Here is a 26,647-nt window from a genome sequence, read left to right as displayed (position 1 = left end):
ACAGGCACAAAAACAGCAGACAAGACAGGTGCTTGGGAGAAAATTCGGGATCAGCCATTTCTCAAAGTATAATTCTGCTGGGCATTCATAGTAATACCTAGTTTTACGTCAGATATAGCATTGCACTGACTGGTATTCTCTAATACAAGGAATCAAAAATCAGCCTAGAACACCGTAACAGGTTTGGGGTTTCAAATCAACAGTGAGTCCACATCATTTTCGTGCAGGGTATGAAGTCACATGCAGAGGTGAGACCTTGACCAAATAATGAGCTACTTCTTCGCCCTGTCTTATCTTGCCCTGTGCCAGGCTCTGTGGACCACAACCTCTCCGGGTCCGACGAGATAACATTAAGGAGTAAAACACTTCTCTAATTAATGCTGAACACCTGCGTATGACTTCACCTTCAGAGACGTGTTCTGTTATCAAAAGTTAACTGCATAGCTGATGCAAAATATGTTGAACAGAGAAATAGTATTCAAATATACCAAAGTCAGAAGTCCCGCTTCTATATTCTAGGCCTCTATTTACTTTCAATGGCTGCAGGGGCACCAAACTCTTTAGTTGACCCGTGACCACTTTTCCCCAACCCTTCATAGTAATAACCCAAAATTGCCCAATTACCTAATTCTTAAACACTTATAACCTGCAAATTAGTGCCATATTAGTGGCTCCCATACTAATCTGTTACTAAATCAACAGTTTGGAACATTATTAAAAGTAAATGAAACCAAACACCTTGGTAGGCCAAGGAAGACTTCTACAGTGGATGACTGAAGAATGCTCACCATGATTAAGAAAATGCCCAAAACAACTGTACTACAGATCAGGAATCTCCAGGAGGTAGGCATCAATGTGTTAGAGACTTCATCACCAGAACTACAGAGGCAACATTGCAAGGTGCAAACCACTAGTTAGCCACAAAAACAGGATGGCCAGGTTATGGTTTGCTAAAAAATACCTGAAAGAGCTTGCAGAATTCTGGAAAAAGGTCTTGTGGACAGATGAGACAAAGATTAACATGTACCGTGGTCTAGTGGTCTAGCACGTCAGCCTACAGTGCACACATATGCCCATATTGGCATTGGTTCGAATCTGGCCCATGCCCATGTCCTCTTTTTCTTACTTTCCTGTCACTCCCCACTGTTTCTATCCAATAAAAATAAAATAAATATATAAGAGTGGGGGACTGCCCCACTCAAAAAAAATATATTTGAAAAAAAAAAAAAAAACACATGTACCAGAGTGGGGAAAAAAGGAACTGCCCAATATTGGCGACCAAATACTAAACGTGAGTGCTTAATCTGTCCCATAACCTTTGGTGTCCCAAATGGTGAAACCAACCATGTACACAAATAGCATCAAATAAAAGCTGAGAATCTCTACTTTAACCTCCTAGTAATTGTTCATGTTTGATTTCAAATCCAAACTTTTGGAGTGTAGAGCCAAAAGAAGAAAAAATGCTTCACCATCCCATTACTTCCGCAGGGCACTGTATATAATGGCCATGTACTTACGTCATTCTAGCTTTCTTTTGACCTGTCTTATAAATCGTGGAATGATTCTTGATTCTTAAAGATTTGCGGCATTATAGTCCAGTTACTTCAGAAAAACACTGCTTTCAGTGGCATTACAACCTACTTTACAAGCTATCAAAACTCAATTAAAACCATTGGCTTTTATAGTAACTGGCTACTTTTAGAGGTACTTATATGCACTGTTTTGTATACAATGACCACCCGTTTAATTTCATATGAAATGTGATTGGCAAAACCAGCTGGCTAGCTGACCAATCTATTCTAGTTTTCATTTTTTTTTTATAAACTTAAAAACGTAATAAATACTGCACACTCAACTTCTAAACCCCTTTGCTAGTCAAGAAAACATGAAAATAATTTATGGATGTATTGTTTTGTTGAATAGTCATGACTGGTTGGAGGCTGAAAAGTTTGTCCGTCTCATTGTAACCATGGTAGCGTTTTGACAGCGCATATTTTAGCCGGGCTGCTTTTTATCCTTCCCATAATTAGTGGGCTTGCTTCAGCAAATAAGACTTTGCAAGCCCATAAAGTTTCTCCTTTAACGTCTTCTAGTTATTATTATTTTTCTTCCAGATTTTCTCTTACAACTTTTAAGCTATTTACACCTATCCAACTCTCCAACATGCAGAGAGGTCAAACACATGTTGCTATGACTTTTGTCAGCTTTTATACTATTAAGCTTTTTGTAACTCCTATCTTTTAACATGGAATGTTGATTTAGGACAATTCTGTGAGCTTCATTGTTACTCTATTGTCACTGCAACTTCTATGGGACTTTCAGAACTTAAATAAGAACAACATGAGACATGCAGAACACATTCTTAGAATTATAACACAACAATGCACTCTCTTGGCTACCAGTTCTACCCCACTGAAACCTCTCTCACCCACTTAACCAAACAACTCTACCACTTTTAACCACTCAAGCAACCAACTCTCTACCCACTCCACTGAACTACCCAGGCTCAACTTATCTCTCAGTCTATCTCTCTGTCCTCCAAACTTCTCTCATCGATCTGCCTATATGCAACCCTCTGACCATCTTTTATCTATTGGTCTCTCACGTCTTTCATCTATTTAACCTCTCATCTATCTATCTATCTATCTGTAATCAAAACATCTTTAACTTTATCCGCTACCATAATAAGACTTTCACTTTCTTTCAACTACCCAGCAAATCTATCTATCTATCTATCTATCCATCCATCCATCCATCCATCCATCCATCCATCCATCCATCCATCCATCCATCCATCCATCCATCTATCTATCTATCTATCTATTGTCCAAACCATCTTGAAACTTTTTCAACTACCAAAATAAGATTTTGCAAGCCCACAAAGTTTCTTCTTTTTCTAGTTGCTTGTGAGTTTTCATGGGATGATATATACACTCACTGAGCACTTTATTAGGAACACTATACTAATACTGGGTAGGGCCTCCCTTTGCTCTGAAAACAGCCTCAAGGCCACTGAAGAACACTGAACTCATTGTCATGTTCATGAAACCAGTTTGAGACGACTTTTGCCTTGTGACATGGTGCATTATCATGCTGGAAGTAGCCATTAGAAGATGGGTAAATTGTGGCCATGAAGGGATGCACATGGTCAGCAACAATCGGCAATGGGCAATCAAGTTATGGCTTGAACCAATCTACCATTGAAAATGCCAAATCGCCTTGCCTAATTTCTCAATTTTGCCAATTTGTATGTCTTCTCACTGTACCAATGTCTACACATTCCCTGAATACTGAAACAATTAGTTAAGCCATTTTTCGTTTACCAGGTATCCTAAAAAATGTGCATAAAAATTAAATGTTAGTCCGACCTAGAGCAATTTCTACACGACTGATTAAGATGCGGCTTTCCAGCCCCGTCAGGTGATGTCTCAGTCAGAGCATGAGGCCGAGTTAAGTACGTAGGTAATATAGTTTCTATAAATTACATTTATAAAATATCCCATTCACGTGCCCATAGGCAATGTATGGTGAAGACCAAAATGCTAACTGTTTTGATAAACGCTGTCTAACATTCTAAGCTGCTGCAAGATACAGCAACAAACAACACTGCTGCTGTCTGCTGTGCTGTGACAGCTGTGTAATGTGCTGCCCTGCCACGTAATTTCAAGATGTGGATGGATGGATCAGAGCTAGGCTACGAAATTTGCTTAGGTCAAATTAATAAATTAAAATGTTTAGTAAACACTGTTGTTTGGATGTGATTAAAACAATTTTTGTTTTACCCATATCTAACAAAGTTATCATCACAGCTAGCTTTGGGGCTACATCACAGAGGACTATACCTACAGCTACGTTATGTGAAAGCCATGCAGATAATCATAATGACATTGCTGAAAGGGATGCCTTTGCTAAGATAATAATGTATGCTCATGTTCATTTATGCCTGATAAACCATAAATCTAGCTTGCTATCCATGGTAGTTGGTAACTGAAGATCATTTGCCGTATCGGACTGAGAGAGCCTCTCCTGCCTAGGAATCAAAACAGGAGGTGTGGTGTTTCACTAATAATGTGGCTAGCTATGGCTGGGCTCACCACTGTTCTGTCCAAACTTTGATGCTCCTCTGTGACAATCATGTAAATAATCCACAAAATGTCATTGACATTATACAGCCTCCAATGCAGGTGATGTAGCGAGGTTCAAGTAGTTTAAAGCTCGCCCGCAAAGGTTTGCACAGGTAATGTTATCGGGACCTTGGCAAGGGGAAGATAATTTTTCTAGTCGTCATTATACTGTCCTGGCAGCCTTGGGCAATCCGCTGATGCTTTACAACATGCAATCACTACATTTTTTAGACAAGGGTAGTTGCTAACTAGCTAGTGAACTAGAAAATTCTTTGAATTCTATGAACAGGCTACATGCCAAATAAATCCACTCTTTCAAACAAGAGAACAGTACAAAACAACAGCAGCTATGGCATTGTCCCATCCTTGTTCCCATTGTAGTTTTACTATTTGTGTTTACATATGGAGATAGGTCCAGCCCCTCAGCTCATTCATACTTAATACTCATTCATACTGTCCAAACTTCGAACCTGGCTTCCTGGGTCAATCACTGATGCTCTGCGACATTCATGCAATTTGTGTTGGTCAAAAAAATCCATCATATTTTGTCACTATCTCATCTCACCATCCTAATTGCTGCTCAGGGTGGCTGAAGTTTTGTTTTGTATCTAAACATGTCAGCCACTATCATATATATTAACAAGCGTAGTTCTTAAATGTTTTTGCTTTTCTAATGTGGTCTCGCAGGGTAGTGATGGGATCACGTTTGTAATTTAATAACTGGTTTAAAAACCCTGAAAAGTAATGACCAAAAACTATGTTTTAAGGATGAAGTTGTGGCTTGTCAAAAGCCGCAAAATGCAGGAAAATTCAAAATGAGCACCACCACCCATAACTTCACATATGCACTAACAAGTTTTTCCAGCACACAGCTTTGATATCTGCTGTAGTGCTGTATGTTGGTCTACTGTACTACAAACAACATGTACTCACCACTGGGCAGCTTGCTTAGGATTCAAAGCTTCTCTCAAACAGCTCATACTGTTCAGAGTGATAATACAAACTTATAGAGGTCAGGCTGCATACAGAAGAATATGCAGATCAGTTCCATTGGTGTAGATATGTTTTGCCCCACCTAAAACCTAAATCAGTCCTAAAAGTCAATCCTGGATGCTGATTTGGGGGCTTCTGCACCCCTACTTAAGATATTTCATATTCTAATTGCACCAAACTTATTATGAAGCAGACACACATATAAACACTATGGCTACACAGGCAGAATTATCTGACATAGAAGTGATGTGGTTTATCCAATGATCTGAAAAGCGGTATTTTAAGGAAATATTTACAGACCATGTTTCTTCTTGTGATTGACAGTGATTGTTTGATAGAAGTTCCAGGAAATTCTTTCGATGATGTATGAATAATTCGGGTAATCATTGTGGTAATGAGCTTGATATGACACAGGGAAATGTTTACAACTCACAGGAAAACATATTTAAAGCTTCTATAACCTGATACCATTACAAAGGCATGTGACTGTACCCCAAACATTACCACGTAACAGTGAACAATGAGAGGGAAAGGATCTGGTCTTACATGGACCGAGTGCTCTGGTCTACAGTGCATTGGACTGTATTTAGTTGTATGTCTTCTATTAATTTAATAGCTTTGTATGTCAGTGAATGTACTGTAAAGCTGCCCACCATAGTGTTCTGAAAACAAATTCCACCAACCTAGGTTGTGTAACAATAAAATGATCTTGTATATTGTCATGCAGAAAAACTATCTTGGGAGAAAACAAACTAAGAGTATGAATTAGGCTGTTTGAGAGAAGCTTTGAATCCTAAGCAACCTGCCGAGTACATGCTGTTTGAAGTATATTAGACCAACATACAGCCCTAAAGCAGGTATCAAAGCTGTGTGATGGAAAACCTTGTTAGTGCATACAGTAGGTTAAGTTATGCCTCTTTTGCAGCTTTTGACAAACTATCACTTTTTACTTAAAGCATAGTTTTCCTCACTAGTAAATCATAATATTTGCTTTATTTTGGCATCCTTCTATCATACTGTAACATGTTTCTTTTTTGGTTTATGTGCGGTGTACAGTAGGTTCTTCAAGATTCAAGATTCAAGATTCTTTATTTGTCACGTGCATACAAGTATACAGTGAAATGCAAAAGTGACAGTGCCACAGAGTAGTGCAACAATACAATAGGTTTAAAAATAGAATAAAATAAAAATAGAAGTACTAAAAAATATACAGTATGGAACAGTATAAACAGTATAAACAATATGAACAGTATAAGCAGTAAGCAATATAAATAGCAGATGGATGATTATGTGTGTGCATATGTGTTATGATGACAGTGCGTGTGTGAGTGACTTGAGGGGGGCACTGGTGGGGTCATCGTTGATGATTCTGATGGCGTGGGGGAAGAAACTCAGCCTTAGCCTCTCTGTTCTTGCTGCATGACAGCGGAGGCGTTGTCCTGACCGCAGCGGCTGGAACAGTCCATGTTTCGGGTGGTGAGGGTCCTTCATAATCCTGTAGGCTCTGGTCCTACACCTCCTGGTGTACAGGACATGGAGAGGGGGGGTTGGAGCTCCCATGGTTTTTTCTGCCAGGCGTACCACCCTTTGCAGAGCTCGCCTGTCCTGGGCCATGCTGTTACCGTACCAGACGGTGATGTTGCCAGCCAGGATGCTCTCCACAGCTCCAGAGTAGAAGGACTGAAGGATCCTCCGGGAGACTCTGAATTTCCTCAGCTGCCTGAGATGGAACAGGCGCTGCCTTGCCTTTCCCACCAGAGAACTGATGTGGGTAGTCCAGGTCAGGTCTTCTGAGATGTGGACTCCCAGGTATTTAAAACCCTGTCCACAGCAGTCCCACCGATGTCCAGCGGTGTGTAGGCCCTTAGTTGTTGTGCTCTCCCGAAGTCCACAATCAGCTCCTTTGTCTTGGAGACATTCAGGATGAGGCTGTTCTCCTGACACCAGAGTGACAGGTCCGCCACCTCGTCCAGGTAGCCTTTCTCATTGTTGTCTGAGATCAGCCCCACCACGACCGTGTCGTCCGCAAACTTAATGATGGAGTTTTCGCTGGACTTAGCCACACAGTCATGGGTGTACAGGGAGTAGAGGAGGGGACTAAGGACACAGCCCTGGGGGGACCCTGTGCTCAGTGTGAGTGAGCTGGAGGTGTGTCTACCCACCCTGACCACCTGTGGCCTGGCCGTCAGAAAGTCCAGGATCCAGGCACACAGGGGAATGTTCAGTCCTAGACCAATCATCTTATCAGCCAGTCTGGTGGGGACTATGGTATTGAACGCTGAGCTGTAGTCTATAAACAGCATTCTCACATAGCCCCCCTTCTGTCTGTCAAGGTGAGAGAGAGTTACTGTAGCTACAGTAGGTTGCAGTTGGTGGACTCAGTACTGCCATGATGACAATAAAGAAAAGTTGTTGCAGCACTGATTAATAATTAGATGCTTTAGATAATTTTAATTAACTTTGCATTCATCACAAGGGCTGCTTCCCCTTTCTCTCTCACAAAAGAAATTAAGAAAAATTTAAATTAAATACTGAGTAGTGGCAAATGATCAAAAGATGCCTATTTCCTTCACAATACTGCACATGAACATCTAAGGCTCATCACTTTTAACTATGCACTAATAAAAAGTGAAGCAGAAACTGAGGACATACATTTCCTTCTATCCACATTGTCATAATTTTATTACATTCATTTTGTATTGATTCTACCTCATTAGTCATCAGCACAACAGTTACCATATATGAAATTGATTTTTATTATTTTTGAAACATTTCAGCTTTTGTGACTGTAGTGTGACTTTTTTTTTTTTTTTTTACCGCTAAGAGACAAAAATATATATATTTTCCACTTCTCACATGTGGTCAAGCTGCTGGACCTCAGGGTTTCTCGGGAAATTCCATCAATTCAATTCAAATTCCAGATCCTCTTTTGTAATTCAGAATCAATTGAATTCCTTGTATTACATTTTTTGGTAAATTCTAAAAATACAATTCCCACGTCAATATTCCTGCACAACAATACCCTTAATTAAATTACATTTTAGACACTTTTAGTTTGTTTAATTTCAATTCTCTTCAAATCCACAGACGTAATTTGCTCCGCAAATGCAGATTTAACAGTTCTAATGCTAAAGTGTTCTATTGAAATTAGGTAGGCGTTACAGCAGCTCACATCACAAACAACAAAAGGGTTTGCGCTATGTTTCTGATTGATTTGTGCTAAGTTTCTGATCTGCACCAATAGCAGACTCCAAAAGCAAATGCAAAGCCTAGAATCAATACTAGACATTGACAGCTATCTTATGCCTGCACAAATACATTTGGTTCCCTGAAATAGGGGGACTATGTATAAAAAGGGTTGCAATTTCAAAATGGTGAAATCAATCTGAAAAAATAAAACATTGAATTAAAGCTGACAATATATCCTTTAACCTCATAGTAATTATTGATTTCAAATCTAAACTGTTGGGGTAGAGAGCTAAAAGAAGACAAAATGCTTCCTCTTTCCAATACTTATGGAGGGCACTGTATATGTCTATGCAGTCCAAATAGGGCACATTGAGCTGTATGGCCACAGTAAAAAAGCATCAGCATTTTGTATGACCCGCTTTGAAACTCAGTTGAAACCTGATCTACATTCTAAAAAGTGTGGCCAAGTAGACTGGTACAAGAGATGAGTTGAAATTATCAAAAGATATTTCTGTACAGTCCGAACCTCATCCCCAGGCTATAGGACAACAACAGGAATAACAACAACTCAAACCTTGCCTTAGTGGGTAAGTATTTGTTATTATTAGATTTTAGTGAATCACACAGCTGCAAGGTGTAGCTCTGAATCAGAAATGTGTGGTGTGCAAGCACTGGGGGGAAGTGCTGTAGGACATATTTGATGCAAAGTAAAGCCAATGGCTATGCACCGTCCGTTTTCCACACTCTTTCTATTGGCTAAATGAAGGCCAAGTTTGACGTGTTGGTCCACCCGACCATTCACGCATTTGGGTGGAACACGGCGTGTGTACACGCAGCGACCACTCACGCTCCAGAGAATGCGGTGTTTTGTTTGTTTAATAAGTGTTTGCCCGAAAGTTTGTCGTGTTCGTCTCGTCTGTCTGCGTCAGAAAACAAGTACAGTCGACAGGCTCTGCTAGACATCTGCGAGAGCAAGATTTACAACGTTTTGGACACCACAACAGAGACACTCAAAGAGCTCGGATTACTTCGCCGGCCTGCGATTACTCGACTTGACTCGACTCGACTGCCACTACTCCCCCGGAAAGGAGAGGTCGGAAGCGGTGCGCGAGGAAGCAGAAGAGGGGCAAGCGCGGAGGTATCCGGGCTAGGCTAGCGGCTAGTCCAACTCGCCCAGCCATACCATCCATCATCCTGGCTAATGTACGATCCTTGGACAACAAAATGGATGACATGCGACTGCTGAGGTCAGCGAATCGGACAGTGAATAACTGCTGTGTACTTGTTTTCACTGAAACATGGCTTAACGACAACATCCCCGACTCCGCTGTACAACTTGAGCAGCTAACATGCTATCGAGCGGACAGAGCCCTCTTCAACGGAGGTAAACAGCGTGGCGGCGGGGTTTGTGTTTACATTCGTGATGCGTGGTGCCGGGTCGCTGTGGTAGTATGCAAACACTGTTCACCACTGGCGGAGTTTATGATCATAAGGTGCCGTCCTTTCTATCTAACGAGAGAGTTTACTGCGGTCTTGCTAGCCGCGGTATACATCCCTCCAACCTCCAGCAACAGTGACAGTAATACGGCACTTTGTGAACTGTATCAGGCCATCAGTGAACAACAGACAGCACACCCAGATGGATTTACCATCCTCGCTGGAGATTTTAATCATGCTGATCTTAAGACTGTCCTACCAAAACTCCATCAGCATGTCACTTTCCAAACAAGAGGGGAAAACACCTTGGACTTGGTCTACACTTCACACAAAGGAGCATACAAGGCCTCCCCCCTCCCCCACATCGGACTCTCTGATCACATCACTGTTATGCTAATACCAGCATATAGGCCCAGAGTGAAAGTCGGAAAACCGGTCCGGAAAGAGATAACTGTGTGGCCGGAGGGGTCCAAGTCTGCTCTCAAGGCCTGTCTTGCAACAACTGACTGGGGCATGTTCAAGCAAGCAGCCACACAGAACAACCATACGGACAATGAGGAGCTTACAGACACTGTCCTCTCTTACATCCGTAAGTGCTCTGATGATGTGACCCACATAAAGACCATCATCACTCGGGCTAAACAGAAGCCATGGCTGACAGGGGCTGTCCATCGGCTGCTGAGGGCCAGAGACAAAGCCTTCAGAGCCGGGGATGAAAATGGTCTGAGAACAGCGAGAGCCAGCCTGTCCCGTGGCATCAGGAAAGCAAAACTGGACTACACAAACAAGATTACCTGCCACTTCAAGGACAGCAGAGACACGCGGAGCCTGTGGCAGGGCATTCAGACCATAACGGACTACAAGCCCGCGCCACAGACCTGCGACAACAACATCTCTCTGCTCAACAACCTCAACAGCTTCTTTGCACGGTTTGAAGCAACAAACAACACAAGCCCACAGAAAACTCCCCCCCCCCCCCCCGCGATCAGGTCCTGTGCCTGTCTGCTGCCAGTGTGAAGAGGGCACTCTCTACCATCAACCCCCGCAAAGCAACAGGCCCAGACAACATTCCAGGCTGTGTGCTGAGGGACTGCGCAGAGGAGCTTAAGGATGTCTTCACGGACATCTTTAACACTTCTTTGAGTCAAGCTGCTGTCCCATCACATTTCAAGACCTCCATCATCATACCTGTGCCAAAGAAATCCGCTCCATGCTGCTTCAACGACTATCGCCCTGTAGCACTGACCCCCATCATCATGAAGTGCTTTGAACGGCTAGTCATGTCTCACATCAAGTCCATCCTCCCCCCCACCCTGGACCCCTTTCAGTTTGCATACCGAGCAAAACGTTCCACAGAGGACACAATCTGCTCTGCTCTCCACCCAGCCCTCACCCACCTGGAAAAAGCAGACTCATATGTGAGAATGCTTTTCATAGACTTTAGCTCAGCATTTAACACCATAATCCCACAACAACTGATCTGTAAACTGGACCAGCTGGGGCTCAACACCTCCCTCTGCAACTGGCTGCTGGACTTCCTCAGTGAGAGACCACAAGCAGTACGAGTCGGCAACAACACCTCGAGCAGCATCACACTCAGCACAGGGGCCCCCCAAGGCTGTGTGCTCAGTCCCCTGCTCTTCACCCTGCTGACTCACGACTGCACACCAACCTACAGCACCAATCACATGGTGAAGTTTGCGGACGACACAACTCTGGTGGGTCTCATCTCCAAGAACGACGAGACCCACTACAGGAAGGAGGTCAACCTTCTGACCACGTGGTGCAGAGACAACAACCTCCTGCTGAATGTCAGCAAAACTAAGGAGGTTGTGGTCGACTTCCGGAGAGGCCACACCGAACACCCACCACTGACCATCGATGGTGCTGCTGTGGAGAGAGTGAGCAGCACCAAATTCCTGGGGGTGCACATCAGCGAGGACCTCTCCTGGACCACCAACACTGCATCACTGGCGAAGACAGCCCAGCAGCGCCTCTACTTCCTCCGCAAGCTGAAGCGAGCGAAAGCTCCCACACCAATCCTGACAGCATTCTACCGAGGCACCATTGAAAGCATCCTGTCCAGCTGCATCACTGTGTGGGGCGGTAGCTGCACCGAACACAGCAGGAAAGCACTGCAACGCATAGTGAACACAGCTGGTAAGATCATTGGTGCCCCACTCCCTTCCCTGCAAGACATTTACTCCACCCGCCTCACCCGAAAAGCTACCTCGATTGTGAGTGACGCAAGCCACCCCGCACACAGTCTGTTCAGCCTCCTGCCTTCTGGAAGAAGGTAGAGGAGCCTCCGTGCCCACACCACCACTCATGAAAAGCTTCATACCCCAAGCTGTCAGAAAGCTAAATTCTCTCCCCTCACTCCCCCCAGCCACATCCTCCAGGCTGTCAGGAAGCTGAAATCCCCCCAACCCTTCAGCCCCCCCCCCCAAAAAAAAAAACACTACGGACTCTGGACAATCTACTATTCTATTGTTATAATCTACTATTGCACTATTATTTGTACACAGAATACACAGTATTTGGCTGCTATTTACTGTCTTTACTGATTGTTCTTTTTGCACTGTTTAAATTATTTTTATTGAATGTTTTACTTTTAGTATGTCTTGTCTTATCTGTTGTACCTGGGCACTTTATCTGTCTCACCGTGGGAGAGTGAGAAACGTCCTCTCGATTCCTTTGTATGTCTTGACATTAAAGCCACTTTGACTTTGAACGAGACTAATACTAGGTACTCTATGCAGTTCAGATAGGGCACTCTGAGCTGTATGATACTAGTAAAATGCCATCAACATTTGGTAAGACACCACTCAAACTCACCTGATCTACATTCTAGAAGAGTTACAGAGTAAACTGGTACAAATATTGAGGCATGTGCAAAAAATATATAATAGGCATGCGTAAAATAACATGTAATCACACTAATGTGTAAATTGTAAAGATCAAAAAAAAAAATCCGAAATTGGACATACTTGGTATGTTTGTAATTAGTCTTTATTTCTGCAAAAAAAAGAGAAAATATTGTGATCCCATCATTTTCCATTCACCTCTTACGTCATGAAAACAGCAAAAAACAAACCCAGAAGTCTTAACACAGGAAGATATTGGTTATTGGAGCCAATTAGATGAACATGAATCCACACGTTCTCTCCTCTGTCCTTCACTCGCTTCGTCCTCAAAAAGCATTAGAGGAGAATATGTAAGGGGGGGAACCTAGATCTACTCCTCCAATATGTTTTCAGTAGGACACAAGTGGAGGACGGAGGAGAGGACGCAAGGAGTTGTGTTCCTAATAATTGAGAATAGGTTATTGGAGTTAATGAGGTGCTTGAAATGGAAGCAGGGATTTCAACTGGAATTTTCTTTCAAACAAGTAATTGAATGCACACAGCTCACCTGCGAAATGATGGTATCAAAAACATCTTCAGCTAACTCCAGGTTTTCATTTTCGTTGCAATGCATGCAGGTCGGGTTATAAACTGAGGCGGAACAGGAGGTGCATTGTGAGTGGTTCAGGTAGAGCTACAGTAAAAACATCACTGACAACTTCCTGTCCCCCCTGTTTCCTTCCTGCGCCCCCAGAATCTCAATTCAGAGATGAGATTATGCGTTTTGAGATTATGTTTGGACTAATAAACTGTAATGTCCTTTATGCAACGGGTTGAATAAAACAAGCATTGTGATTGGCCGAGAGGCGTTCAAAGCTGTGATTTAATAACAATAATGTCACGGTTAAATGAGTGGGCAAAATGGGACAATAACCCTGCCCCTTTGCCCTGCCACAAAAATCATTTATTATGATCTTCCTACGGTAAACTGCAGTAGATTTGTGTATTACATTCCTTTGACAATGTTTGTAGATTTGGAACTATATTACTCAGCGCAGGGCAAAAACCACCACAATCTATCACAAAATAAATACAATTTTCAGATTTGTTCTAACTGTTGTATAAAAGCAATAATGTCCTCGAGGCTGTGATTTATCATCAATATTGTCACTTGTTAGGAGTTTAACAACTCCCCCTACCTGTGACAATATTGACGATAAATCACAGCCTCGAGGGCATTGTTGCTTAAGTATCTAACCCAGACAGAAGCACGTCTGAGGGTCTGTGAGGGCGTAGTTAGGCAGTACTCTCCCTTGCAGTTGGAGCCAGGAGACAGAAGCTTCACTGTAGAAGAATAGAATCTGGTTCATGTTGGAATCGTGTGAACCACCTCATGAAACTTTTATTATTGTCTGAACATTGATCAAATTGAATAACATGCCTGAAGGCTTGTCTCTCCTCTTAAAGTCCCCAAATAACCCAAACTCTTAGAAACTTATAGAGAGAGAATCAAAGAGAAGGAGCTGAGCTGATACAAGCATCTTCTTAAGACATGAGGAGCAAATAAAACTCTCCCAAACTTTTTTTCTTGTTATACTTATGCTTAAGTTCTGCAGGCGAAGTACACTGCATCTCTCAATTTCTGTTCTGTGGTGCTGAGATCTGCTGAACAGAGGGGGCGATTCGCAAAGGTATTCTCATACATTGTTTACTTAGATCTTGCCTCTTGAGTGTCTGCAGGTGATTTTGTGTTAAACACCTCAAAATGACTAATTGGAGAGCAGCAAGGGCCTGGAGTAGGCATACATGGAGCTCTTCCAAGGAATGCCTGACATGTTTTTTAGAGCACATACTGGATAGACTCCTTTGCACCAGGTAACTTTTTTATAGTATGGATTAATGTAATTATGTTTGTGTATTCATGTAGTATATTACCATTATGTTTGTGGCAGAGAAGGTTTTACACCTACTGTACCCCAGCATTGCTCTGAATACACCGCAAGCATTGTCTAGATAAAATGCATGTGTTTGTGTATGTGTCTATGACTATGACTATCTTCATGTTTGTGAGTAATGAGATGTTAATTAGAACGTCTGCCCCTGATTGCATTGCTAACAGTCGGGAATATCTGCTGCTCTTTGTTCACAGATTGATTTTGAATTTGTCTCTAATGTTATTCATTTGGTGGAAATAAAAGCTGTTCACATATCCCAGGTCACACATAGTGGCAGCTTTTGTCTAAACAGGTGCAATGATTAATTATGCCCCTGCATTTCTCTGCAGTGCTCCTGCGTGGAGACTCTCCCACTGTGACTATTTAATTAGTCACCAACGTCTGTGTCAGTGTTTCAGTGCTGAGCTGCTCAGCTCCCTTGGTGCCAGCTGTTGCCAAACAAAAACATCTCCAGTAAGCGCAGCTTCACTGATGCAGAGGGATTGCTTGGGCAGTTCAGTGGGTGACTGAATTGGTTACAGCTCTGCTCACAGTTTCAATTTTGCGTTTTCTGTTAGGATATATCATTTATACAACTTAAATGATTGCATAAGTTATTACTGTACTGTGCCTACTGTTTAACATACCCTAAATTTGTATCGTTTGTTTGTTTGATCGTTTGTTCTTTGATTTGTAAAAACTGAACATAGCGCCTCAGATAGTGCTTAGAACTGTATCAGTTAACTCTATAATCCACTCCAACACCATAAATCAAATAGGAATCAAATAAAGCCCTTTGAGCAAGGCAGTGCTTCATGAAAGGAAGTTTCGAATAAGGCAAGAAATTGGCAAGAATGAATAGACAGACTATAGCATACTGTTATGTTCATTCCTTCTGGAAATATATACTGAAACAGATTCAGTTTTCACTGGAGTAAATCTGGCCCTGTTTGAGCTCAGTTAGAATTGAAAGTGCATTTATACAAAACCACGGAGCCAACAAGCATATTTAAATATGTTTATATCAAAGGCATCACAGGAAACATGGACATCTAGGGATTCAATTCTCAGCACAGCTTATGGCCATTGGCAAAACTACCTACACAGAATTACACGTGTTGGCTACATGGCCAATATGTAACTACAGTAAGTAGCATTGTAAATATTCTTTATAGATGTTGATTTTATTGCAGAAAACATTCAGAATTAAATGCTATTGGGGCAAAATGGCTCTGCAGATAATGATGAAATAGTAGGTTTCCACTAATTTGGGTGTTGGACCATCTAATAGTGGGTGTGCTGTGGAAATAAGGATGTAAAACAGATTAAGCCAATTACCAAGAGCTAGCTCTTTGTTATAATGCGTTGTATCGAAAAGTCAGACAGTAGAATAACAGTAGAGTAATGTTTTCAGCTGTATAGTGAATTCTTAGTGATTTCTCCTCAGATTTTACTTTTAGACTGCTTGCAGGCTTCAGAGTTTGAGAGTCACATTTGTACATTAGTATTACCTAGACCAGTGTTTCTCAACAGGGGTCTGGCATCCTTAGGGATGCCGCAGAAACGTGGCTGACACTAGGCTAATATAGTGAAATTGAAATAAATGAATGCATCATTTTGGAATCTTTCTTTTAGCTGTATCATACAGTTAAGTAAATCGAGGCACACATCAGAGAAAATAGTTCGGATTAATTTTCTAGTAGCCTACCGACGCTGCAATCAGTGTTTGGAAAGTAGGCTGCATGACGTAGGCAAATACTTTTATTTACAGCGCGCGATATCGGATGAGTTGTCATAGCGTTGTGCAGCGGTTAATTAGCCAGCAGCATGGACAAGTTTTTGAAAAGAAAAGCTCCACAGTCTGAATACTTTGTTCGTTTGAAAAGCGAACACAGCCGACAGGAGCAGGTGATGTTCAAGTGTGCGAAAGTCTCAAACAATGCACTGGAGGCTAGCTACCTGGTAGCCGAAATAATAGCTAAGGCTAAAAAGCCTCACACCATTGCCGAATCAGTAATAATGCCAGCCTGCACGGCTATTGTAAACAAAATGATAGGCCCACAAGCAGCTAAAGAGATCGCAAAGGTACCACTTTAGAATTCTACCATTGGAAGGCGTATATAAATGACATGTCGGCAGACATAGAAGACGTGGTCTTAGAGAAAATAAGGCTGTGTGGGAAATTCTCTCTGCAAGTTGATGAATCAACAGACGTGAGTGGCCACGCACAACTTTTGGGATTTGTGAGATTTATTGATGGAGGAGAAATTCGTGAGAATTTTTTATTTTGCAAGTGTTTGCCGCACAAAACAACGGGAGAGGAAATATACCGTGTCACAACAGAGTACCTTGAACAGGGAGGTCTAAGTTGGAAAAATTGTATCAGTGTCTGCACCGATGGCGCTGCTGCGATGACCGGCAATGTCAAAGGTTTCATCAGCAGGATCAGAGCGCAAAACCAAAATGTTCGCACAACGCATTGTTTCCTTCACAGGGAGGCACTGGTTGCCAAGACTTCACCGAAATATCTTTCGGATGTACTGGACAGGGCAGTGGACATAGTTAATTTCATAAAGGCGCGACCGTTAAAGTCCCGTCTTTTTTCCATTCTATGCGAGGAAATGGGAGCCGAGCATCAGAGCTTGTTGCTGCACACGGATGTCCGCTCTCACGCGGAAAGTGCTTGGACCGACTGTACGAGTTAAGAGAAGAAGTCAGAGTGTTTCTAGCGGGAGAGAATTCTGCATATAAAGAGTTCATTGCAGATGCGCAATGGTGCGCGAAACTCACATACCTGGCCGATATATTTAAGCACCTCAATGAACTTAATTCTAAAATGCAAGGTAAAGAGGAAAATCTACTAAGCTCATCAGACAAATTGCGTGGCTTCAAGTCTAAACTCACTCTCTGGCTCTCTTGTGTGAAACGGGAGAGTTGAGATGTTTCCCCTGTACAGTGCACATCCAAACAGCAAAAAACTTTCTGGCCTTATCTCTCAGCATCTGCAAACCCTTGACGAGAGATGTAATACGTATTTTCCAGCTGAGACCTTTGCTGGTTTTGACTGGGTCCGTGACCCTTGGAATTCGTGCGCTTTGGAGAACGCAGCAGACCTGCCAATGCAGGCACAGGAGCAACTGGCAGAGATGAAAGAAGATCGTACATTAAGGATGAAATTTCAAGATATGACATTGGATACATTTTGGATATCATTGGAAAAGGAATACCCGATAGTGTCAAGTAGTGCCGTTGACATACTGTTACCCTTTTCCACGACATATGTGTGAACTGAGCTTTTCGAGCTTAACCTGCATCAAGAATAAGTACAGAGAGCGCCTGAGAGCTGTGGACCAGGAGCTACGTGTCTGTCTGTCATCCATTCCTGCGAGAATAGAGCGGTTGTGTGCATCCTCCCAGGCCCAAATCTCAGGCCCAAATCTCTCACTGAGAGTAAGTCACATTTACGCCCCCCTGTGTGTGTGTGTGTGTGTGTGTGTGTGTGTGTGTGTGTGTGTGTATGCGTGCGTGTAAGAGTAGTAGGCTACATGCGTCATGCATTTGTTGTTTGTCAGAGACAGTGTGTGTATTCTAATGATAATCAACATTTAAAAAAATAATATATATATATTGGGGTGCCTTGAGATTTTTTATTCATGCAAAGGGTGCCGCGACTGAAAAAAGGTTGAGAAACACTGACCTAGACCACAATTGCTGCATTATGTTTTACCAGGCTAGTCACGTTATTTGTATAGGTATTAATTAAGTATTGCATTTGCTAATCAGCCATCTTGACTACCAGAATGTTCAGCAAGGTACCTTTCCATTCCACTACAATAGCGGAAGATGGTTTCTTAAGGCCTCTACATGTTTCTGCGTCAATTGTGCGACTAGTATGCGGTTCACGCTGCACAACACTTGTCATAAGCACTCTGTATTTCGTACATTTGTGTAGCCTACGCACAGCCTGTGCGCAGTGGTGTCATTACACTTCTGTTCACACTTCTGGTGGCTTTCATATTACCGATTACATAATTAATGGTTGAGAACAGCTGCAGTCAAAGTACAGTAGCAGAAGTCAGACTGTACTGTAGGCTAGTGGCTAGTTAACAAACAAAGGCTTTGGGGTGCCCAACCTTTTTTGACCCAAGATCTACTTTTCAAGTCGCCAACCTCCCGAGATCTACCAGTCCAGTGTCAACATCGCAAACCCACACACATTGTTTCCAGCCTGCAGTAACTAACCTCACAACACTTTTTCTTGTTGTCACACAACCACTAGACATCACATCACAAACCCTCCCTCTCTCAAACACACACACACAGACAAATTCCTCTCACACAGTTGCCAGTTTGCATAGTGTGCTGTAGCACAAACCTGCTCTCTCTCTCACACACACACACCAATCTGCATGATGAGCAATAGCCATATCTGACCTTAATATGAACCAAACAGAAAAATAAACCAGATACAAAACAGGTAGATCTCTGTGTTACGACTCCAGATGAAAACTCGTCTACGTCTAGGGGCGGTAGAGGAGTCGCAACAAAAAGGTAGTACATCAGACTTATTGTAAGAATTAAACAACCACAAACCACAATTCAACTATGTACAGTTATTTATTTCCTCAGGGAAAACACAACACAAGACACACGCCAAGGAGAAAAGGGAACTACGAGCGGTGCCAAAGCAAAGAAATCATAAACAAAAGTGATGTCCTAAACTAGTGCAATAGTAAGCTATACTATCAGGGCTATGCTAAAGTGCTATGCTACGCTAGACTAGAACATACATGGGGCGGCACCCACTCCTAACCTGGTGAATTGTAACAGAGGTGAGCCTACGTGTTGGAAATGTAAACCCATGGGTCTCTTACCTATTCACCTTACCCCTATGACATACAATTAACAGACAGACAAATTATGAGAAAAACAATAAGTAAACAATGACGTAAATATAACAAAAGAAAACTAGATGTAAACAAGTACGTCGGAGGTTTCGATCAACCAGGCAACAGTGAGTCGACAGCAAACACAAGACTACGGTGAAAATGGGTTGACTCCCGAGGGGAAGTCCAGCGGAGCTTTTAAAGGACACGGACAGCCCTCTGATTGGTCAGGAACAGTGATGAGTGATGGGGATGAATGGCCAATTGCTGACGGGCACCTGAATGTAGAGTGACAGGGTAAGGGAAAAACAAAACACAACAAGGATACACGCACATGTAGGAGTGGGAACGTAACACTCTGAGTTTGAAAAAAGGAAATCACTTCCTACCTTAGTGGGAGACCTGGCACTGGGAGGAGGAGGCTAGCTTCTCGTAGTCAGGAGTGTAGGAGCTGGTTGCAAGGCGTAGGCAGGCTGCAAGGTGGTCATCAGTCATTGTTGATCTGTACTTGGACTTGATGATTTTCATGTGCGAGAAAGCAGACTCGCACAAATAAGTTGATCCAAAAAGAGCTGTCAGGTTCAAGGCACATCTTCTGAGATTGGGATACTTCTCCACCAGTAGTTTCCAGAACACTACATGCTCTCCAGGTTGAGTGGATGTTGATCTGGCTTTGATCTCAATTAGGGATGGGCATTCGACTAAATTGTCTTAGTCGATCGTCGGGAGAATTAACGATCGATTTTCGATTAATCATTAATATTTTTATATTAAAATTCACTATTTATAGGCTATATTCAAAATGCAATGAAAATACAAAAACACAGCGTGTTTTCCTCATTGAGATCTTTATTACAAGATGAACTCTTGTGGCAGTTAAACCGGATCCGTTCAATTGAAGATATGCGCTGCTGTGCTCTAGCAGCGGAGCCTGCAGCTAAGCCGGTGCTTATAAACACAACTGACCCTCGTTTTTTTTCCAAAATAATAATAATATTTCAAAACAAAATCATGTTAAACAATAACTTATATTGAAAAAAATATATAATACTTAGGTCGGACAGGTTTTGCCAAATGTAACTCAAAACTATCAAAAAACGCACCAAGTCGAGAAAGAGGGAGATTAGCCTACCCAACAATGAATTAGGCTTATTAACAAAGCTTCATAAAAAATAACCAGTAACTCACATACAACTTCAGCACCAGTCTACTGATTTTTGTTGAGAAAGATGAGCATGTTAACATGCTCTGGGGTCAGACGCGACTGCAGCCTGGTGACCGTTAGTCCAGCCGCCGAAAACACCCGCTCTGAGGGGACCGACGTTGCCGTGATGCACAGGTACCTTTTTTTAAACAATTTTTTTTAAAACAAAATGGTCCCACACCACACTTCGCCGTGACCTCTTCATGATTACTTTTGAAATACACGGAAACTCGCAGGTAACTGAGTAGGCCTGTGGCGTTTTTTTCAAATATTGCCCCCGTGTGGTAAAATTAAGCAATAAGCCCCAAGAGGCCGAGGGTTTCGCTGATTTTACAACAGGTAAGGGGAGTTGTTTGGCACGACGCGAAGCCTAGTTTCATCGACTAAAAAAATAATGTCATCGACGAAATTCTAATGATCAATTAATCGATCGTCGATTAATCATGCCCATCCCTAATCTCAATGTCATTTTGCAATGTCAAAATCTCATCCTCAAGAGCGGAGCTTTCCAAGTCGAAAAGTGATTTGACTTTGTCGGCAATGTCACCAACATCAATACTTGCACCAAATGGATAACACATATAGCTGGCTACAGGCTCGATGGATGCAAAGTCAGTAAAACGCCTCTCAAACTCTGACGAGATGCTCTGAACATGCTCCTCATAACGTGCACTGTCAAGCTGTGTCACACCTTTATCTTGACGTTGTAGTTCTGCTTGCATGTGAGGGAAGTTGCGCAGGTTACCACGCTGCAGCCTGCTTGACATCAGCTGTAGCTTGCTTTTAAACGTGTTCACTGAACTCATCATGTTGACTACATCTTTATCTTTACCCTGCAGCTCTAAATTCAATTCATTGAGCTCGCCAATGAGATCAGTGAGGAAAGATAAATCTAAAAGCCACTGGTGGTCCTCTAGCTTTGTATGGTAATCCACGTTTTGAAAGCTTCAGGAAGTCCTTGATTTCAGGCAACAGCTCCGTAAATCTGGCCAAAAATGTACCTCTGCTTAACCACCTAACATCCGTGTGAAGCAGCAGGTCTGTGTGCTCAGCATCATTCTCCTCCAAGTGAGCACGGAAAAGCCTTCTCTGCAGACTCCTGGCCCGAACTGAACACACAATCTTCATTGCAATATCCATCACTTCTTTCATATTTGAAATCTTTCCACACAACGCTTGCTGGTGAATTATACAATGATAATTCAGGATATCTGGGAAAGATTCACTTTCTTTGCACAGTGCAATGAACCCACTGGTGCGGCCCATCATAGCAGGCGCCCCATCAGTTGTGATGGAGATCAGCTTGAAGAGCGGCAGTTTTGTCTCGCTAACAAATCCCATGAAAGCATTAAACATATCCTCACCTCTGGTGTGTCCTTTTAATGGCAAAATGGTGAGTAGCTCTTCCTTGGCGCTCATGTCTTCAAAAACCATCCTGATGAAAACACACAATTGTGCCGTAGTGTACATTTAATATAAAATATAACACACACACACCCACAAAACAAAACATATCCAACGACGCATAACTACAACAAAACAAAACATACAGTTACACATAAAAAAAACTTTTTTTCATTTTTTCCTACACCCCTCGCGATCGACTTGGGACCAGTCCGCGGTCTACCAGTAGACCGCGATCGACTGGTTGGGCACTCCTGTAACAAAGCTAACTAGCTAGCTAGTAAACAAAGGCTGCCTGTATTTACCTCAGGATAGTTTATCTTGGTCTCACTGTGCTTTATGAATACTTCTAGCCAGGAGAGCATAATGAAGAAGGTGGGCTTTGTTTGATTCCCAGCCGCAGTTTTGTTTTCTCCAGCTGTCTTTTAGTAAGCACAAACTTGTCCCGAATCTTCTTCCACTACTGAACTACTTCAGCTCCGCCTTCATTCACTAACCAAACAATCAGTGGCGTGCAACATCTACGCGGCCATTCGCTCGTCGAGAGGGGTGCGCGACACCCTATGTAACCTCCTCTGTAACAGTTGCGCGATTTTCGCAAACCTACGCAGACCCCTGGTTGCGTTGTTGTCAATGAAGCATGAATCGGCCTTTAGGTTCAGTATGGGTGTTGAATGTGAGAGGCCCTGAACTACCTAGAATATACACAATATGTCTTTATGAAAATCAGTCATTATTTGAATTAAAGTTATTTTCAGAATAGTCTATGGTTGTCCTTTTTCTCTCCAATGTTAGCCATGCGACCTTCTCTGTAGAAATGAATGAAAATATGATCTTATCACAGAACTAGAAAAGGAAGTTCCTAAAGAAACTTTGTGGGCTGGCAAGGTCTTATTTTGGTAGTTAATAACGTTAAAAGATGGTTTGGACTATAAATAGTTTGATAGATGAATATATATATATATATATATATATATATATATAGAGAGAGAGAGAGAGAGAGAGAGAGAGTGTCAAGAAGTAGAAGTTTTCCTGAAGTAGAAAATGTGTACTGAAACGTGTTCAGTACAATGGATGCGCACAGTGCATATAGCCTACAGTATAGATAATTGGCAGGTGCATCCCTTTGCGCAATTGTCGTTGGTGTCTGGTTTTCTTTTCGGGTCACTGCTGATGGCCACCGTGGGATGCATGGTGCTGAGAATGTAAACGTTCTTTCTTGGCATACATTTGTACACTGTGAGGGTCTCTTTGCCACTGGTACTATATATATATATACAGTACCAGTCAAAAGTTTGGACACACCGTCTCATTCAATGGTTTTTCTTTATTTGTATTCTTTTCTACATTGTAGATTAATATTGAAGACATCAAAATTATGAACACATATGGAATTATGTAGTAAACAGAAAATGTCAAACAAACCAGAATATGTTTTATATTCTAGATTCTTCAAAGTAGAATCTCTAGAAACCCTAGAGATGGTTGTGTGTGAAAATCCCGGTAGATCAGCAGTTTCTGAAATACTCAGACCAGCCTGTCTGGCACCAACAACCATGCCACGTTCAAAGTAACTTAAATCACCTTTCTTCCCCATTCTGATGCTCGGTTTGAACTTCAGCAGGTCGTCTTGCCCATGTCTACATGCCTAAATGCATTGAGTTGCTGCCATGTGATTGGCTGGTTAGATATTTACGTTACCGAGCAGACTTACATTGCAGTGAGTGCATACATTTTCCAGTATATATGGTCCCAATGGGAAGTCATCACCAATGTTGAGAGTAGCATGTCCCCATGCTGCAAAGTTCTTCACGGAAGGTGGAAGCTCCCATCTCACCCTATTCATGGCTCTGGTTCCAGACTAGTGTTCCTTGCATCAACTTGTTTGCCCGGAAAATTGATGTGAAGAAGTTGTCCATGGTCACATTTCTCCCTTTGCCCTGGAAAGGCTCCATTAGTTTCATCACTACATTCTCAGACATTCGCTGTCCCGTTGGCCAAGATGCATCTTTCCCCAGGTATGGAAATCCATTCAGCATGTATTTGGTGTCCACGTCAGCTGCTAACCCAAATTTTATGTCAAGACAAGCAATCGAGTTACACACAAAAGTGTTCCAAATATCTGTAATCGGGGCGAATTTGCCCGTCTCCTGGTGCAGGGGTCTCGTGGCATCAAAGCGGAAAAATCCCTCTGGCTCAGTTGGTAGAGCATGGCGCAAACAAAGCTTAGGTTGTGGGTTCGATTCCTGCTGGGACCATATATACTGAAAAATGTATGCACTCACTGCAATGTAAGTCGCTTTGGATAAAAGCGTCAGCTAAATGGCATATATATTAATCGTATCATTTTACAAAGCGGTTCCGTGGCATAGTCTCTGGGATGATAGGCATTTGCCCGTGGTCAGCTTTCCAAAAGCTCTCCAATTCCATGGACCTTGTGAAGGCTCTGCGGAAGTATAGGAGACAAATTAATGGTTGTAGTTCATCAACAGACATGTCCCATGTATTGTCTCCTTCAACCCGGTGTGCATCAGCAACAGTATGGTCTCTGATTTGTTGCAACATCCCCATATCAAATAAACAATGGAAACTGTGGAATGCACTGTTGATTTTTCCTCTCGTGACCCTGTAGGCCCTGGCCTCTCCGTAATTACATTGTGTGATGCCGTTCTACCTGCTGCATTGTTGCCTGCAGGCTGTTCTTTCCAAACTGTCCCATCCTTCCCAGTCTCCTGCCTCACCATGGCTGGTGGTGCACCAGCTGAGTCGGTTCCTTTCTGGGGTGTTTGTGAATTACACACACTGATTAGATCTCACTTACGGTAATGTCAATGAGCCTGACGGGATAGCTCAGAGCGTCTGCTCTTTTTTATCCCTGTCACACATATAAGGCCAGTGGGTGTGGGCGGGGAGGAGACAGGCAGGTGTGACCCTCCTCTCTTGAGCAAATATGGACTCAGGCAGGCAGGCTTGAATCACCAAAGCTTTGCATTGCTGTCACTATTTCAAACTTCAACCCTAGGCTGAAAACATAATACTTTATTTCATTAGTCTTCTTATAATAACATGGAACAAGGAAAAAAAATCATAATGCCTGTGTGTGTGGGTGGGTGGGTCGGTGTGTGTTTCAAGGTGGTTCGGTTTGGCAGAGTTAGAGCATGATGGAGAGTGAGGTTTCATTGGCCCATTATGCTTAAATTAAAACACAAAGCTCACCCCTAATTATTCTATCCATGTCTTCATCAGGATGTAATGAAGGTTGTCTTTTGTTCGGAGGCTGGATTTCATGCAAATTCCAGTAAAGCTAAAAAAAAAGATTGTAAATTGTATGAAAAATCTGAATGGAAGTTCTTTAAGTTGGATAAGAGTTTTCAAGAGTTACAAAAAGCTTAATAGTTTAAAAGGTTTAATCAGCATTCCTAATTATCAGAGTTGATCATTTGGAGTTTCTGGCACATTTTACAGTTGAAATGGTGTTAATAGCTTCAAAGGTGTAAGATGTTAAAATTGCATCTGTTGGTTTCCATAGACCTCCATGTTAAAAAGTGCACTTTCAAGTTTGTAATGTTTAAAAAGTTTGATAGGTATCAAAACATCATCAAAAAATCATAACTAGAAAACAGTTTCAGAAGGAACTTTGTGAGCTTGGTCGTATTTTGGTCGTGGGAAAAGTTAAAAATGGTTAACTGTGGAGTGAAAGTTCTGAAAGTTCCATGGCAGTTGCAGTAATAAAGGAGCTCACAGAATGTTGAACGTAAATCAAAATGTCACCATGTTAAGCGGATGAGACTTTTTGGAGTTAGGAAAAGCTTAATCGTTTACAAAGTTTAATAGGAATCAGAGACATTTTTTTAGGGTTGATAACTGGATACAGTTGGAATCACTTGAAAGGTGTAAGTTTGAATAGTTTAAAAAGTATAATGAGTTTGAAAAATATAAATGTTAGCAACGCAAGTTAGAGGTCTCTGCACGTTTTGCTGAAGCAAGCCCACTAATAATAATAATAATAATAATAAGTAAAATAAGTAATTGGAATATTAAGAGTTGGACTTGCTGATGCAAGCCCAAGGGACCTACAGTGCATGTCCATCTCAGGATTGTTAAAGACTGTTTAAATGGCAGGTTGTCTTTTAAAAAAAATCATGTTCTCTCTTTAACACCATCAGTCTTATGCTCTCTTGTCTCTCTACCCCTCCTGACCCCTCTCTTCCTTCTCCCCCTCTCCTAGGTTTACATCCCCTGCAGAACAGCTATAGTTCTGGCCAACGAGGAGATTGATTACTGTTATTAGAGAATAGTCGTCTCTGCAGAAGCAGGTATCAGGAATGGATACCAAAGCCAAGCTCAGTGAATCACCTTCTCCTGAGAGTGTCAACCACACACCACTAAAGCCTACTTCTTCCCTTCATGTTTTTAATGAAACCCATTGTGCTTCCATTGAGTTTCCAAGTACGGTACAAATGATTTTTGATTGTCAGAATATCATCACACATGACTTCCATTTAGGAAGTGTCCACCCACTCTCGCCTTCCTAAATGGCATGTATCACTACAAACACCACTGAGTCCATCCACCACTAGCTTTACAAGCCTTGCCCTGTCACCTGCAAAACTTGACTGGTAATTGTGGC

At 42.2% G+C, this 26,647-nt stretch overlaps 1 protein-coding gene across 1 annotated transcript in view; it reads left to right on the top strand.

Annotated features, from left to right (window-relative positions):
• The window catches only part of gbe1b (glucan (1,4-alpha-), branching enzyme 1b), a 112,083-nt gene extending 85,702 nt beyond the window's left edge, over window positions 1-26,381 (top strand). Inside the window, exon 16 of the mRNA XM_083695941.1 lies at window positions 26,246-26,381. Coding sequence (XP_083552067.1) covers window positions 26,246-26,308 — 63 coding nt within the window. The 3' untranslated portion in view covers window positions 26,309-26,381. The remainder of the gene's footprint in view (window positions 1-26,245) is intronic.
• Window positions 26,382-26,647: the final 266 nt, after the last annotated feature.

Source organism: Argentina silus (genome assembly GCF_951799395.1).
Source record: "Argentina silus genome assembly, chromosome: X".
NCBI lineage: Eukaryota > Metazoa > Chordata > Actinopteri > Argentiniformes > Argentinidae > Argentina > Argentina silus.
Note: the sequence above shows the minus strand (reverse complement) of the source record. Positions and strands in the feature narration are given on the sequence as shown.